At 40.3% G+C, this 17,881-nt stretch overlaps 1 protein-coding gene across 8 annotated transcripts in view; it reads left to right on the top strand.

Moving 5' to 3' along the window:
* Positions 1–17,881, top strand: part of SYT7 (synaptotagmin 7) — a 335,723-nt gene that overhangs the window by 295,617 nt on the left and 22,225 nt on the right. For all 8 annotated transcript variants that reach the window (XM_042470278.1, XM_042470295.1, XM_042470258.1 and 5 more), the window contains 2 exons: positions 10,981–11,251; positions 15,665–15,834. In XM_042470278.1, coding sequence (XP_042326212.1) covers positions 10,981–11,251; positions 15,665–15,834 — 441 coding nt within the window. The remainder of the gene's footprint in view (positions 1–10,980; positions 11,252–15,664; positions 15,835–17,881) is intronic.

The raw sequence follows: 17,881 nt of genomic DNA, 5'->3' as shown, positions 1-17,881 counted from the left end.
CCAAAACAGGTAACCTCTCTGTTTCTTGGACACTGGAATCACTCAGCCACAGGGCCTCAGTATCACAGGATTCAGTTTGCTGGCTCTCATCCAACCATCCATGGCATCCAAGAACCACTGCAGGGCTTGCATGGAACTTGTACGTTGTACAGAATCTCCAGTTTTGGAATTAGAACACCACTGGATACCAATTACTAAGGATGAGCTGGAAGAGAGGAGTATCGTTTTCCTGCTTTGTTTTATGGCTTCTGAGAAGCATCTAGTTGGTCTTCATAGGAAGAAGGGCTTTGGACTATATGTTTTAATCCAGCAGAGGTGTTCTTACTTTCATATTAATTTCTCCCATTTGTCCACAACTGAGAAAGGGCTTGTTGATTTTGACCCATGCTTCCTTTGTTACGGAAAGATTCCCATCATGCAATAACCATCCACTTACATTATCAGACTGGGCCAGAAGTCTGAGCAGAACTACTTGTGGGGTGACTGGTGAACCAGTTCCATAACAGATATCACAATGGGGGCAACATTGCATGCAAGGAAAAACACATTGACTAGATGGTACTGCCTATGATTCAGCAGCAAAATATGGTATATATGTGAGCATTCATTGACACTACTAACTTCCAGTCACACATACATGATAATCACTTAATCAAATAGAAATTTGCATCCATAAACCATCCTCTGCATATTGAATAGAACAATCATATCACCTCTTATGGAATGCTTTTCAGCAGAGGCAGTTTATACATTTGGTTGAAAATGTGCCTGTCTTGGTGATGGACATGTATGCATAAACCAGTTCTGAGATACAGGCAAAGCAACATGACTTCATTCTAGAAGTCATGCGGACTGTCCTTGAATATTTGTCACATTACTTGCACATTTGCTTCCTTTCTCTTCGGATTGGTCCTTGTGAGTATAATGGGACCATGAGTATTATCATCCTGAAATTTCTAACAGTTTTTAATCATGCTGAAAAAAATAGGCATCGCTCACAATCTCACATCAAACATGGAAAATATGGTGTCATGTGCTTCCCTCATGTGGTAAAACTGGGAACAGCAGCACTAAAAACAAGATGTACTGTGTTTCCAGTAAGAAAAAGGAACAGAAAGCGGGGCGTGGAGACACCTGACTTAAATATGCCAGTTCAGATGTGACTTCTCTCTGCATAGATCTTTAAAATTCATGCCATGGAGAACAGTCACATATAGTGATCTTTATTTATTTACTGCTAGAATTCAAAAGCTGTTTTTTAAGGCTATGTACACACAAAGCACCACACACAAAGAAGTGACAGATAAAGTAAAATGGAAAAGCAATCCCATCAGACAGTAGAGGTTTCTTTCTGAAGTTGCTGTGGATCTGTAGCAATGATAATCTATGATATCAATGAAAGACAGAAATTAAGAGAAATATATTGAAAGTGGGCCTGCCTAAATGTAGAAGGGCCAATATATAATAACCCTACTGTAAGAGAGTTCCACAGATTTGAGGTCAACACTAAGAAGATTCTATGTCTTGTAAACACCAGGATTCACACAATATACCTCCAGGAAAAATTCTGTAATATGTGCAGTAGCCATAAGTGTGTTGCAAGAACACCCAAAAAACAGAGCAAAGAGTCTTGATAATATTCTTCTCATAAAACAGCCCAAGATTGCTTACTACATGCTGTTTATTGATTAAAAACATAAAATACTTAGCATGGTCTTTCGCTAAGAGTTAGGATAGATACTGTGGAAAAGTTCATACCTTAGTGCTTTGCTGGGAGAGTCAGGGGAAAGCTACAGGAAGCATATTTCTGAACAGCAGCTATGACAGAATGAAAAGGACCTTAAGAGAAGAGATGTTGTCCACAGATAGCAATACGTGAATCAGGCTATGTCAGATCTATGCTTCTTGCACATATGTAAACCTTTGATCTATTTCCATTTTAGTCCTCATTGTCCTCTCCCTCCCCCCCCCAAAAAAAATCCCTTGTTCCTACTTCTGAAGACACTCATGGTGTAAAATGCCTGTTAGAATATAATAGACAGCATTTTTCCCTGCACCTGGGAAAGAATGCTACCACTTTATCCATTGGAACTTGCTTAAGGGTGAGGAGGGCACAGCAGTGTTGTGGAAAGGAGCCTAAATACTGAAAGAGTATTTGCTATATAGTATATGCATAAGCATAACAGTTTCTTAACAGGCACAGATTTGTTCCTCATAAATCTGATGAAATAATAATGCCTTTACCTGTTTTATGAAGGCCAGAAGGGAGTCTCTGTATGGGCCTCACAGAAGATGGAGGTGAACATTACATTCATCAGATGTCAGAACAATTTGCTCCCAGTAGATCAAAACTCACCACTGAGAGGGAGGGTATCTGGTGCCTTTTTATTTGTGGGTAAAAAAAATTGAAATGGAGGGGAAATTCACAAGGGGGTGGGTTCCTATGGAAATACACGTTTTCTGTGGCACCCTTGGCAACAGCACTTGGTGGCCTCCATGTTAATGGAGCAGAGAATCCACTGTGGTCTTAGTATGGACTCTAAAAGAACTGTCCAAAGTGCTGACTCTTATTCTCACTTTGGACAGCACCTTTAGAGTTCCTTGAGTGAAACTGCAGAGTTAAGGCTACAACCCTGAGTGAATTTCCCACCCAACTGAATTTAGGGCTTTGAAAATCAATACTCCCAGCACTTTCTATTTGGTACAAAAATAAATCCAGAGCTACTAGAAGAATTAGTTAATAGGAGAAGAAACAAGGCTCTTGCAATGATGAATCACTTTATTAATGAGCTGCAGTCTTTTGGGTTACTTGAAGTTTCTGAATTGTCTTTAAAGAAGGAAGGCATCATTGAGACAGGTTGTTCGTTCTGTCCATTTCTATCTATCACAATTGGAGATGTGCAGATGGTTATTTTCATATATCTCCTCCACCTCCTTTACAATTTGATAAGCTCCCTAATGCATTTCTCCTACTGCCAGCCTGTTTCCAAGAGCGTTGACCCTTCCTGTTTTTAAATAGCCTGACTAAAAGGCCTTAGTCCTTTCTCAGGGGACAGCATTCCATAATCTGCAGAATGCTATTCCTGTTAATGAGTTTCATCTCCTTGCCCTCTACCTTTTTTTCCTATTTCATCTTCAAGCTTCACATTTTCAGGTCCTTGTGTTTGGTAATGTCCCTGGCTTTGCTGTCAGGGACACACACGGGAGGAGTAGAGCTCCATGCGATTGCTTCAAGCTGGAACACAGCCAGGTCACCAGTGCTGAACAACACACCAACACAATCCAGTTTGATTTTCTAGTGTATTGTACAAGAGGTATTTTCCCCCTTCTAACACATTATCCAGCTTGACAACACATCTCAAGTAATGAAGTGCAGCAGAAAGACAGCAAAACATTGATGTTCTTGTTTTTGTGGCTTTGTTTTCCTTTGCGCTCCAAGGGCACAGGAAGTTGTGTGTTTGATCCTTCACTAGCAGATTTCAAACACTGACTCCATCAGAGAAGCTCTTATAGATGCAGCAGCCATTAGAATCCAGCACCAAAAAGACTCTGCATCCTCTTCTGGCAGATGCAGTACATGGTGAACATTCCCATGAAGAAACCAGATTTATACCAAAGACTTTCAGCTGAAGGGGAGGCATTGGCACCATCCTCCCTGCAGCCCGACTCCCTTACCATTCCTTATCCATTAACATGAACCATGAGAAAACTCCTATGTACTTGTAATGCCCAGGGGACACTGCCTGAGCACAGCTGTGGTGGCTGGTGGATTCTGTGTCAATGGAGTGATGAGTGGATCCACTCTTGGGTTTAGTCTGAAGGAACTATCCAGTGCTATCTCCCATTTGGTTCAGTGTTCTGGATTTCTCTTTCAAAGCTCATAATGAAACCTGGGATGGAGTGATCAGTTCACTGGCATGAAAGCTGCCACCTGCTCGAATATAGCTTGATCTATATAGTAGCCGTCCACAGTTTGACTCCTTCCAGCATAACTCACTGGGAGCTGTGGGAGTTGTAATCCAACACATCTGAAAGACACAAGGTTGGGAAAAGCTCCCTTATATGCATTACTCATTCACTTGGAATAATACTGTATGTCCTGCACTGGCTTCTGAAGTAGATCCAATTAAACAAAATAAATAACTCGCTGCCTTTTCTATTAGGAGAAAAGTGGATGATAATAATAATAATAATAATAATAATAATAATAATAATAATAATTTATTATTTATTTAAAATGGCTTTTGTATGGTCCTGCCTTCCCACAATTCCAGAGTAGTGTACAAATTGTAAATTAAAAATTTTAATAGTATGTAAAATAACCTAAGTACTGCAACAAAAAGGCAGGAAATTTGTAAATTAAACTACTCCTGTCATCCAGGTTATTGGACAAGTTTAAAATGCTTGGGCAAACAAGCAGGTTTTGACCTGGAGCGACAAAGAATATAATGGAAGCATAAGTTGCATCTCCTTCACAAATAGCCATCACAGTTTCCCTTTCTAATTCTTCTGCAAAATTAATTTCATTTTAAATGTAAGCCTCACTTTTTGGCCCTCTAGGGTTAAAACTAATGAACGTTTAACAGAATATTAAATATCACTGGCTTCTGTTATAATTGTAACAGAATAATTGCAATTGACACCCTCAATAATATTTGGGGTAGGTGGTTCTGGAACAGTAATTATGTAATTTCATCCACACTAAGTGAGGAGTAAATCCATTGAACTTAATGGCCTGTTACAGACAGCCAAAATAAAGCTGCTTCGAGTCACAGTGGAGGTATGGTGTTTCAATGATGCATGCGTCCTAAGAGTCCAGAAGTCGCACCAAAGCCACACTCCAGCACTAAGGACTGGAGCGTGGCTTTGGTGTGGCTTCTGGACTCTTAGGACGCATGCATCATTGAAACAGCATATCTCCACTGTGACTCGAAGCAGCTTTATTTGGGCTGTCTGTAAAAGGCCAATAGGTCTTCCTTTTGAGTAGATGTAAGGATAAGGGCTCTATACTGAACAAGGGAATGAAGATGGGGGACTCTACGGGTGGGACCTTGGGGGCTATGCTTCCATCATCCCTGCTTGGGATAAAAGGTGTATCTCTAAGTGAAGCAAATCCAGGATTCTTTAGTTATGTGGTCTGTGAATACACTGGTTGGTTTGGATGAATTGGCCATAAGGTTTATTTCCTCCTCAATTATCAACCTTTTCGGAGTAACATTCCAAGACACCCAAGTGATCAGTAGCCCATGGCCATTGAGAAGATTAAACACTGCCACCCCAATTCTCCTCTAGGCTGAGTGCCCCTAAATTCATAGCTTTTAACCAGGTCTCATCCATGCTATTCCACAGGTGCAAGGACTCCATGCACCCCAGAACTGTTGCACCGGTTTAGAACATACCTGTCATAACCCCCTCTGCAATAAGAGGAATCTGACATGGAGGAGCTAGATTGTACAGGGTTTCCAGCTCCAGATTATGGCTCCTCAAATCTGAGAGGGCTGAAGGACTCTCTCCTGAGTAAGACTTGATGAACAGCCAAAGTGAAACCCCTGTCCTTTAAAGTTGGGTGAAGAGAGAAGTAACAGCACCACAGGAATCAATGTCTGTTAAATAGGAAACACTAAGTAATCAAGCACCTGGCTTGCAGAGGCAGACACCTATAAATCTCCCATCAGCTTCTGGGAGTCCTTGTTGCACACAACTATTTAGTCTTCCAGACCAGTAGTGCTCTCTGTGCATGTGTATTTCTTGGGATTCTTGACCTCTAGATTGACTGTGTTTAATGTCTCTTTGTTTTACCCTTTTGTCTTTGGTTATCTGCATTGCTGGCTGCAGGTAACAAAATCTAGACCGCCTGAGACCTTGCCCCTGTGCCTCCTTTTAACTTCCGTGAAGTTATATGACCTGGACTGGCTTGACACCTATAGCTGCTTCCCCTATGATAACCTGTCTTTTTGCAAACTTGCTACCTGTAGGCATAGGAAGCTGCCATGTTGGCTCCTGTGGAGATGACTCTGGCAACAAGACAGACAGGTTGTCAGGAAGGATTTACCTAGCTGGCAGTGAGCAGATGGATGGAAGCCAGGAACCATTTGAGGAGACTGCTGTGATAGAAGGGAAGGAAGATCTTTTATGACAGGTCCCAAGAAAGCATCAAAGCTATAGCCAAGTAGTCCAGAAGTTATTATTTATTTGTCTACACTATGAGGGGCATATAAAAGAGTTCAGCTTCTTGCCATCATTTTTTGAGATCCTCTCCAGAGAAAAGAAGGAGAAAGAAATGCTTAAGGTGCCTGAAAACATGACAGGGCAAAATCCATAGAAGACTGGGGGTGGGGGGAAGATAGGCACCAATGAAAAATGAAAGGAGAGAATTTCTATATCTGCTCAAAATCTAAGGTCTTCCCCAGCCGCTGATCTATTTCCCTTTCATCACCTCATTTAATCTCCAGCCACAACCATTTTGAAAGACTGGAAAGGCATTTGTCTTGGTGAAAGCATGAAAAGGGCAAGGCTAGCAAGAATTCTCATTGCAAGCAGTAAGTCAGATCATGTCTTTCTGTGACAAAATTTATTGGTACTGTGTAACCAATCTGCCACAGACAGCTCATGATCCAAGTGGAGGTTAGGGGATTTCACTTTGGTATTTCAGGATGAATAAAGTACCCCACTCCATGTTTGGACCGTGGGCCACCCATGCAAACTCTTCCTCAATGGAGCTGTCTCGTGGCCCTTCTCCATCTGTGGAACTCAAAGTATTTGAGACAGAGAAGCATGTGGTGGCTTCTGTGGACCCACATCTTCCTAACCATGTGTTTTGGAGAAAAACATGTCACAGTACACAATCACATTAATATTTTTTCTGCATTCCCCCTGCCAGCAATTAAGTGGAAGCTGATGAACTGAGAAGATGCTAATGTAATGGTGTTGATAATGACTTCATGAATCGATAGCAATATAACTGATGTTCAAAGGCCTGAGCATTTTTTTGAACATTCAAAGCTTGCAGGTTTTCTCCCAGAGCTGATTTAATTCCTCTGGCTTCTGTACTTCTGACGTGTTGCTGTTAAAGCAGAAACAGGCACGATTTGGCTAATATTAGTACCTCACTATATCTTGCAGCTATTCCTTTCACATTGCTAACTAAAATAAGCCCACAAACTAGGATTAGGGCTATTTCTGTCTGAATACTTGTAGGTTTTATTGTGTAAGGGCATGTCCTGTCACAGAAATTGGCCTTATGAGTAGTTCTAACCATTAATAACCACACTGAAGCTTGAAGATCCTCTTGGTGTGAAAGAAAAACAGGTGAAGGATTCATCACCACTCCTTGTCCACATAAAAAGAAAACAAATTCAACCTAAGGGTGCTGGAGAATTTCATTTATTCTACATTATTAAGTGAGCTGTCCTCATTCATAAATCCTTAATTAATATGTGGATCAAAACACATTTACTTTTCAGACTGTGTGCACTCTTCAGAATTTTGCTGTGCAGATACCAGCTCAAAGTGGCTGTTTTAGGGAGAAATGCCTACAAAACACATATTTTAAGATAAACTATGTATCATTTAAATGCAAATTTTCAGGCCATTTTTAAAAAGGTCTGGATTTTGCTTGGGCCATTTACAAATGTATAACCACTGTAGTTATATAGCTACACAATGACTCCTGGCCCAGTCCCTTCAATCCCCATATACCAGTCATCAAATGGATCTGTTTTCCTATTGATAAAAAAAACTGATGGTCCCACTCCTTCCCAGGACTGATCTCTGGTGCAACATGCAGAAGTAGGGTCCATGTTACATTCCTCCCTCCTGCCAGAGATCACTCACACAAGGAGGTGGGAACATCAGTCAGCTGCTTCTGGATCAACACGGAAACAGATCTCTGTTGATCACAGCAGCTGCTGCCTGGTAAGTGAGGATTGGAGGACTTTTACAGCCCCTGTATATCCCCTAAACAGGGAATATGTAGGTATCATCAATACCAAACAACCAGGAACGTATAGCTCTGGTATTGTGAACTAACATCAAGTCAACTTCAACTTATGGCAACCCTATGAATGAAAGACCTCCAAGTCACCCTATCATCCACAGCCCTGCTCAGGTCTTTCAGGCTCAGGGCTGTGGCTTCCTCGAATCTATCCAGGAGGAATTCCCAAACTTCCTCCATTTTGAGCAGGGCTATGAAGCATGAATTTATGTTTCTATGAGCATTTCTAGCTTTTATTTGGTCTGTCCTCCATTTTTCTTGAATGCCCTACATTTTGCGGTGCCTTGTCCACCTTTGTGGTTAGGACAGTTGGTCATCCTGCCATCCCTGGGTTAGGGCCTTGTACCTTTATGAGTTGTATGTGGACTTTTTTCCAAGCCTATACTAAAGCAATTTCCTCATACATATCAAAGTCTTGCAAAGGTCACTGCACCATGAAGAAGAGGCTATCTTCATAGTTGCAGAAAGGCAGAGGTGGACTTTGATATTTTGGGCACCTCTGATCGGAAATGAAGCAGCTCTTATTCGCTCTTTCTTGCCATCAGGGCAAGAATTTACCCAACTCTCCCCAGCTTTGTGAATTTTCCACCTGCTTTACCTTGATGTATTTTACTTACGTGTCTTTGCTTGCCTTCAGATAGCACACAACCAGCCTGGAGCCTTGCAAAACAATGGCAGCAAAAGGTGTCTTAAAGCCTTTCTGAGAAATGAAAAGATTCAGGGCAAGCTGCCAAAGGGGGATGAGATTTAAAATTGGAAATTGTTGACCTTATTGTGAGAGTCAACACAGATATTTAGTTTCCTTAGGTACCACAGATTCCAATCTCCGTTAGATGCTGTAACTTTCAGCATGCCCTTAGTTAAGCTGAACAAACACAAAGCATTTGAGAATCAAAAACCTCTCCCTGTTGCAGTTTTTCACCATGAACCTTTGGATACCAGGCTTCCTTTGCTGGAGTATTTTTGAGCCAGAGTGTATGTAAGATTAGACTATATTCATTTTACTTTGTTTTAATCCTGCTTTTAAGTGAATATTGTTTCCCAAAGTGGCTCACACCAAGTTCAAAAGAGAAAGAGAGGGAAGCTAATACTAATGAATCATTCTAGCATTCTCTTCTTTGATTATGACATAGGGTGAAAATGTGTGGCAAAGCAACTTGGTACAGTGGATGGGGAATGTATGTCCTTCCAGATGTTTTTAGACTGTGGCTCAGGTCAGTTGTAGCTAGCCTAGACACTGGTCAGGGATGAGGGGACAAAACTTGCAGGATAATATTTATTTGTTTGTTTCATAAATCCCATCTTTCCCAATAAAGAACCCCAAAAGAAACTTACAACAAAGTTAAAATATTGATACCTGATTATACCTAAGTTAAAACACAGTCAAATTAGGCATCATGCCCAGAATTTACAACAATTTCAATAACTTAAAAGAGGCAACAATAACAATGAAGGGAAAAAGCAGCACACAACTCATGCGGGGGTGGGGGTGGGGGACCTTCACAACCTTTTAATCTCAAAAATGCCAGTTCAGTTGAACAAGCTTTTACCTGCCAACCAAAGGAGAGTGGGGGAGAAGGTCAGCCTCACCTCCCTGTTCCATGCCCCTTGTGTACCGGATGATATTGGGCTTGCATGTACAAACTGTATAGGCATTTTGAACCAAATTGAGACAGAATGTTACAGATTCCTATAAAACAGCAATATGGGAATAATTGTTTGATGTAGTCACTGACCTGGGGACCTGATTGTAATTAAGTTATTAAATATTAATAAAGGCTTAATTAACATTATGAATGGAGAGGAGTCTTTAGAAGACACTGCTAAAAAACAGATTTTCTAGGAACCAAGCCCTCCAAAGTTTCACAGATAAAATCTGAAATGTGTAGCCAAGCAACATCAGTGTGTGCTCAAGATGATAAAAGGTATTAATGAGGAAGAACAAACAGGAGAGTTTGCAGCAGTTTAGTTTTGCCTCAATTTATTGGAAGGGCAAGACACTACCCTTCCTCTCCCCTTCCCCCTGCTGAGTTAACTGAGTGCAGTCTTTTGCACTCTGAACTTAGTTTCTGTTATCTGAAGTAAACTGAGGACAAAGGAGGAAAGCGGGAGGAGAAGAGAGAGAAACTGGGACATTTTAAAGGCATCTGAAAGTGAGAGATGACAGAGGATTACTCGGGACTGTCCCTGCTAATCAGGACAGTTGTAGGGTGTAAGGAAGACACTATGGCACATAAAATGTTATGGTTGTATAGTGGAGGATTACCTTTCCCTGCTGAATAGGCTTGCTTACAAATAGGAACAGGAACTTGTTGTGAGTAATAGAAGAACTCTTGCTGGCCCAGTATTTGGGATCTTACCATGAAGTCCTGAACTATGTGCAAGCTGGAAAGTGTGATGCTTAACAAGGAGGCTGGCAGGGTGGCTAAATGACAGTTGGGTGAAGCATTTCTGAAACTGGTGGCTTCACACTCTGCTAATGAGGAGCAGAGTCATACTGTTCTCCAGGCCCCCAGGCTCTCACTCCCAGTTAGGCCTGTGATTAAATAAACCTTGTGCTAACAATATCCCCTCTCTGCAGTAATTTCCCCAAGCCCTTTCCTTTCTGACACTTGCTTACATTGGATAAATGATTTTTTCAAGTGTTTTTTCTCACCTGAAGACAGCAGACAGTTTGGAAAGGTCTTGCGTTTTCCAAAGACAAGAGGCACCGAATTTTGTTTTCTAGGTCAGATACACTTGCTAGCAAAGCGACAGGATGAGGCCAACTGTAAAGGGAAATGTTTTGTTATGGTAATAGTACATAAAACAAATGAAACATCCAGAAATATGTTCTCACCAATTACCTATATTTTAAATTAGATTTGGGTTAGCTTTTGGGCCTTCTAATGCTCAAAAGCAGCTTATTGTGAAAATGAACCTTGTGTATCAACCAGAATCTCATGATTACCTCTCTTTCTCCTTCAATCTCTCTCCTTGCTCCCTAGCTCTCCCCTGGGTCTGAGGATGATGAGGGACACGACAGCTCCAGCAGAGAGAACCTTGGCCGAATCCAGTTTAGCGTTGGCTACAATTTCCAGGAATCCACCCTAACTGTCAAAATATTGAAAGCTCAGGAACTGCCAGCCAAGGATTTCAGTGGCACAAGTGACCCTTTTGTCAAAATTTACCTCCTACCAGATAAAAAACATAAGCTGGAGACCAAGGTGAAAAGGAAGAACCTAAACCCCCATTGGAATGAGACCTTTCTCTTTGAAGGTAGGTGAGATAGTCCATGTTTAGGGTACTGGTTACAGAGGCAAAGGATTTGTTCTGACTCCAGGCAAGTTGCTTAATGAACGCATGCCCTCCAACTGTGCCAATTTAGCAGGGACAGTCCTGATTAATACTCTGCCATCCCGCTTTTTCAGTTGGTTTTAAAATGACCAGATTTCTTTCTCCTCCTTCTCTTTTCCCTTTGCTCTCAGCTTCCTTCAGTTGCTTAAAGTGCAAACATAGTTTGCACTCCATTAACTTGGGGGTGGGGGGACAGAAGAGGACAAAATCTTGCCCTTCCAAGTCAGCTAAAGCAAACTGCTGCAGCCTCTCCTCACTTGGGAGTCTTCCTCACTGATAACTTTTGCCATCTTCACCACACTTGGTCTTGCTTAGCCATACATGTCCTGGTTTTCCTCAGTAAAATTTTGGAGGGTATGCCAATATATTCTGCACCTCATATCTCCACTTGTTAAGTATGTTACTGTTTCCCTCCATTGTCAGAATGTATGGATAAGTGAAATAACTGGTAGGAAAGACTGTCAATGCAAGTGTACAGAAGGGTTCTAGCCAAATGAGAATACAGGGTGTGCTAACATGGAATAAAACATCAAAACCATTTACACCATAATGTCTCCATTCTGGTAACCATTAGGACATGGTCACACTCTTGTCTAATCCCCAAGATAGTAGGCTACTGAAAATGGTTCAGCATGGTGTGAGCGCCACACAGGGACTGCACCATTTCAAAAGCACTCGCATGGAGGCTGAGCCACCGCATTAGTGTTGCAGTGGCTGCCAATCATGCAGTGTTGACAGGAAGGCTCACCTGTGCTCAGAATAAATCACATCAGCTTCAAACACCAACACATGAAGACAACTCCACTGACCTTCCACACCAGGGAGATGGATGCCTTTGATGTTTTAAAGTTGGAGCCGTGGACATATTTTAGAAATGGGCAATTTTCATGCAGTGTCTGCAGTGTTACTGAATTATAGCAGCCTCCTCAAACAGGTGAGTCACCTCACCCCAAAGTGAGTTTGGTAGCTGAATTCTCTCCACAAAAAAGCATAATGTGGGAGAGATAATAATTGTGGATCCTATTAGACTACACAATTTTAGCACTATGATTCCACATTAACTCACATGCCTCCATCCTTTGGACTTCTGGGATTTGTAATTTAGGAGGTGCACTTAGAATTCTTAGCAACAGAGAACCTCTGGAGCCTCTGACCAAACTACAAGCCTCAGGAGTCCACAGGATATTATGGCAGTTACAGTGGAATCAAAGTGCTATAATTGTGTGGTGTTAAAAGGGCTTGTGATTACTCATAAATAAGACATAGATAATGCCTGTTGAAAAAACTTCAAATATCATATTAATTCATCAATGAATTGTGTTTGTACATCTTTCCTACAGGGAGGCTTTTGTTATGGAAATAGAGCACACTATGGTATACTATAACAAAGAAGCAACCCTCAGGAGCAAGGTGATACACAAAGCTTTTGTCAGGAAAGCTCAGCAGAGGAAGCTCCCCTAACTGGCTGGAATGGGGAAAGGAAGGGACACAGCCAAAGATGGCAGCAGGGAAAGAGTATGCAAACATTATCTAGTTCTCTAGTCCATCATGTGAGAGTTGGAGATGTGTCCTGCACTGTTTCCAACCTAGGTGGCTCACACAAGAAACAACAGTCCCCATAAGAGCCCCGGCTTTTGCCCAGTGAGCCAGGTGGGCTCTGGGTTCCAACAGCTGTCTGACCCAGATAACCTCTTGCAGCATCAGTGGTTCTGGTTACATTTCTTTCATTTAGTTTAGTCTTTCTCTCACAGTCCTCCTTACAGTAATTTTGATGCATTCCCCATACACACCTGCTTCTTTCTCTTGGGGCTGTCTGCATCTCAGTTTTCACCTACACATCATTCATTTTGAGAAGCTGTGCAAAAGTGGTGGGTAGTGGGATCTTAGAGACCTCATGCCTGTATGAAGTAGTCAGGATTGAGAAAATTCAGAAACAATTTCCTACCACTGCAAGGAAGGCAGGCGGGCAGGCAGGCATCTGTGGTGAACTAGGGAGCTTATCACATGGACTTCAAAACTGTCTCAAGTCTCCCGCATGCTAAATCGCTGCCCAATCATGGCCTGCCATCAGCCCAGGTCCCAACTATGCTCTGCCAACACTTTTTAGAAGCCGGAAATCTTCCGACTTCAAATAAGTTCTGGAGGAGCACGGCTGGGACCTGGGCTGATGGCAGGCGGCGATTAGGCAGCAATTTAGCATGCAATAATCCCCGCCTCCATCCTGCATCCCCGCTGCAGCCTGGGAGGCTTGAGACAGTTTTAAAGTCCATGTGATAAGCTCCTAATTGTCTGTATACAATTAGCCTTAACTTTCTTTTAAAGAAAAACACTCTGAAGATGAAGAAAGGGGAGTAAGATCATGGACTGTTCAGAATGGTCTAAAGAAACATGACTTCTCACTGTATAGCTCATTTGGTTTTGCCAGTGGTTGATGTCTCCACATCTACTCATTCCATTCTTTGGGGGCAATTGTAGCAAATTTTTATTTTATTTTATTTTACTTTATTTTATTTGAATCAGCACTGGGGTTATTCCAAAGGTTTTGTTTAAATCTAGGACATGGTTTGCTGAAGTGGCCCTATAGTTTGAAAGGCAAATTTTCTCCTCTCTGAGTTTTAAAAACAATTATGGTGTTACGATGCAAAAGGCCAATTCCACAGATGCACTAATAAATACAGTATATAACTCTAAAAGAGTTATAAAAGGGAAAAGAGTGAAGGATTCCCTCTCCCCCTTTTTTTCTTTTTTTGTTCCAATGTGTCTCAAAATTAAAAAGGATGGGAATATACATGTTTTAGCTAATGCTGGATATTGCCAAAAATATTCTGAGTCAACTAAAATTTCACATGGATAGTTAAAAACAAAAAGAAAAACAAGGACTATAGCAACATACACTTTAACCTCCAGATACCTTTGCCCCATGTGCAAGAGCCCTATGTTTGGGATAAGAAGCTTTTCAAGTCAGTTGTTCAAATGCATCATGAACATTTTTGATATTAAAAAATTAAAAGATAGGAATAATATGCACAAATAGTCTATTTTGACGCATTATGAGCTTCAACCCATATCACCTCCTTGCACTGTGTTGAGAAGCTAATCACTAAAAAATTAGAGGCTGCGAAGATAGCCTAACCATTCATCCCTCATGTTTGGCATTCTCTTGTAAATGGTTTATCTATTCTCTTTGGTCCATTCATGCTACATACCATATTTTTCCTCTGCTTTATCTACTGTCTAGGCTTCTGCCAAGTCAAATCATGCCCCTAGTCCATCACATTTAGTAACCATCCTCAGGAGAATAGCCTGTGCCTTGTGATTCCACAGAGGGGCCCAAAGCCTTCACTAGTGATCTAAATGTGTTGATGGATAGGGGCTGGGATTCTTTCCTGGCCCTTACAGGTGCCAATCAGTTCCCTGAAGCATTGCATTTGATTGACGAAACTGGATTACTGCTCATCCATCTGAAATGCCTTCAAATATTATTCAAGGCAACAAGATTACTCAGAAGCATAGGATTCCTTTATCCTTTTTTTAGCTTGACTAATCTTGGCCCTTTCTCTACCAGTTCTCTAAGGACTTTGTGACATGAGGCTAGTAGATCACAATTTAGAGCAGGATAATAACATCTTTGGCCAGTACTTGTCACACAATATTGTGTCTCTCCTGTAGCTAATTTGCATTTCAATCATTGGTAGAGTGCACCTTTTCATTGACGGGAAAAACTCATCAATGGCTGCCAATATCTATGCTTTTCCACTATTGCCTTTAGTATGATAGATCTCTTTCACTGCAGTTCTGATATTCCAACAGTCACGTGGCATGAGTGGGCATGATTCCCTTCCTCTCTTCTTCCCTCCCCCTCTCCCATTTGCTATTCCCAAGCAGGCTGAAGTTGCTCTTGCTTTACCTTTGTCATTCTTTTATTTTAATTTTTATCATTTTGTTGTAATGATACAATCATAGCAAAAATGAATAATAAAAATAGGTAAAAAATGAAAATATCAAAAGACACACAGTGGGGTTAGCAAGGCAGTGCAGAAGAGCAAGTGCAGGACTATGGATTGCCAAAGCAGCATAATAGCACAATTGCAGAAAAGTATTGATAGTGATTGTTTTCAAACCACTATGTCCCCCTTTGCTTCAGCAACACAATTGGTGTGAGACAACAGGCTGGTATGATAAAGTCATAAATGTTTATTGTCTAATGTAGAAAAACTAGCATGTGCAACAGAACCGTTGTTTTTACCTGAATCCAGGCTTATAGCTGGGCTCTCTTTGCTGCATTTCCCAACACTTAGAGTCTTAGCTTTACCTCTGTTCCTTTGCTTCTGGCAGGTTTTCCCTATGAGAAAGTGGTTCAACGAGTGCTGTATCTACAGGTTCTTGATTATGATCGGTTCAGTCGTAATGATCCCATTGGGGAAGTGTCTATTCCCCTCAACAAGGTGGACTTGACCCAGATGCAAACGTTCTGGAAAGACCTAAAGCCTTGCAGTGATGGAAGTGTAAGTTTTGCTTTGCTGTTAAATTAAGAGTTGTTCAGAATAAAGTATGATGCATGTTATAAGGGCTACAGGAGATAAATTACAAAAGTCTGTATCCAATATGGTCAGAGAATTCCTGGGCTTGTTCAATAGCTGTCTTCTGGAACAGAACTTGGGAAATTTACTTTTGAACTACATCTCCCAAGTCCCTCAGCCAGTATGGCCAGCTATTCCTTTTAATAACCCTTAGAATGAGAGCAGCTTTAAGGCCATAAGAATCTTTTGACATGAGTTGGCAAGCTAGTTAGAGATGCCAAGGAGGCCAGAATAAAGCATTTCACATTTCTGAACGCATGTGATTGTTTATCAGGAACAAAAATGTTCAGTGAACTCATTGGTTGTGCACATGGAATAATTATTACAGAATGTTTCTGTGTACATCCCAGAGGTATTCTTTGTTTGCAGAACAAAATTGATGACCATCTTGTGTGAATGGCTCCTGTGAGGTATTAGGGTAAAAACCAATGCTCTTATTTAAAAAACAGATTGTTTATTGAAGATACCCAAATGCAGGATTGTCAAACTTGCCATAAATTTTGCCTCCTCCTTAAAGACTCTTTGCCTTGCTTTCCACTCCATTGAAATCCAAAATGGCCACAGGCACTTTCACACTAGACAATTATGGCACTGTGAGTCCACTTTGACTCCCGTGTTTCGATTCTCCCAAATTTTGATGGGCTTGCAATATAGGAAAGAGCACTTCAGAACTGAAGTGTCTTTGACCAAAACCACATCTTGGGATTCCTTACTATGCAGCCATGGCAGTTAAAATAGGCTAATAATGTTATAACTGTGTACTATGACAGTGCTCCAAATCTCCATGTTATTTCAGAACAAAAGTGGTTTACTTATAGAGATTTGTTAAAAATTGAATCAGGTAAATTTGTAATAAAAACCCAGGAAGAATTGGAACAAATTGGATTTGATGCTGGTTGGTATGCATATAGGAGAATTTACGAGAGAATGAAGAAAGATTTAAAAGATTTTGGAGAAGAGGAAAATAAAACGGATTTGGAAACACTACTAATCAATGAACAGGAGAAATTGATTGGGAAAACTTATAAAAGATTATTACAATTAAACACGGAAGATGAAATAGTTAAAGAAACAATGATAAAATGGGCTAGAGACTTTGGCTATAACATTCCACTGGAAAAATGGGAATATATTTGGAAAAAGGGATTGAAATGTACAGCATCTCAAAACTTAAAAGAAAATTGGTATAAAATGTTTTACCGTTGGTATCTGACACCGGAAAGATTAGCAAAAATTTATAAAAATAAAAACAATAAATGTTGGAAATGTGAAGAAATAACAGGATCATTCTTACATTGTTGGTGGAACTGCAAAGAAGTTAAAAAAATTTGGAAGCAAATCAGAGAGCTAATTAATGAAATATTACATATCAAATTAGAAATGAAACCAGAAATATTTTTATTGGGAATATTTGATAAGGAAATAAATTTGAAATACGGGAAACAATTATTTTATATGGTAACAATAGCTAGAATGTTGTTGGCACAAAAATGGAAAAATAAAGATATACCAAAAAAAGAGGAATGGCTATTGAAACTAACAGAAATAATAGAAATTGATAAATTAACACAAATAATAAGAGATAAATCTATAAAGAATATTACAGGAAAAATTAAAAAGGAATGGGATTTGGTATTGGAATACATGAGGAAACAATTTGAAGATTATGACATCTAATTTATAAGTGTAATATATCTGATTTAAGAATAATATTAGGTGAATAAGGATGATATACGTAGTGGAGAAGATAATTATATTTAGTAAAGGAAGGTAGATATTATAGGAAAAATATAAGGTGTATATAAGAGATACTGGTAGAATGTTATAATGTATAAAGAGGAAGGAAGTCTTTTTAGAATGAATGTTGGAATGGTGATGGGAAGGGTGGAGGGATGAATGTTGTAGGATTTTTGTTGTTGTTGTTGTTGTTTATTTTTTTCTTTTTCTTTGAAGTTAGAATTATTATATGTAG

The sequence above is a fragment of the Sceloporus undulatus genome, chromosome 1 (assembly GCF_019175285.1).
Source record: "Sceloporus undulatus isolate JIND9_A2432 ecotype Alabama chromosome 1, SceUnd_v1.1, whole genome shotgun sequence".
In the NCBI taxonomy this organism is placed as follows: domain Eukaryota; kingdom Metazoa; phylum Chordata; class Lepidosauria; order Squamata; family Phrynosomatidae; genus Sceloporus; species Sceloporus undulatus.
Note: the sequence above shows the minus strand (reverse complement) of the source record. Positions and strands in the feature narration are given on the sequence as shown.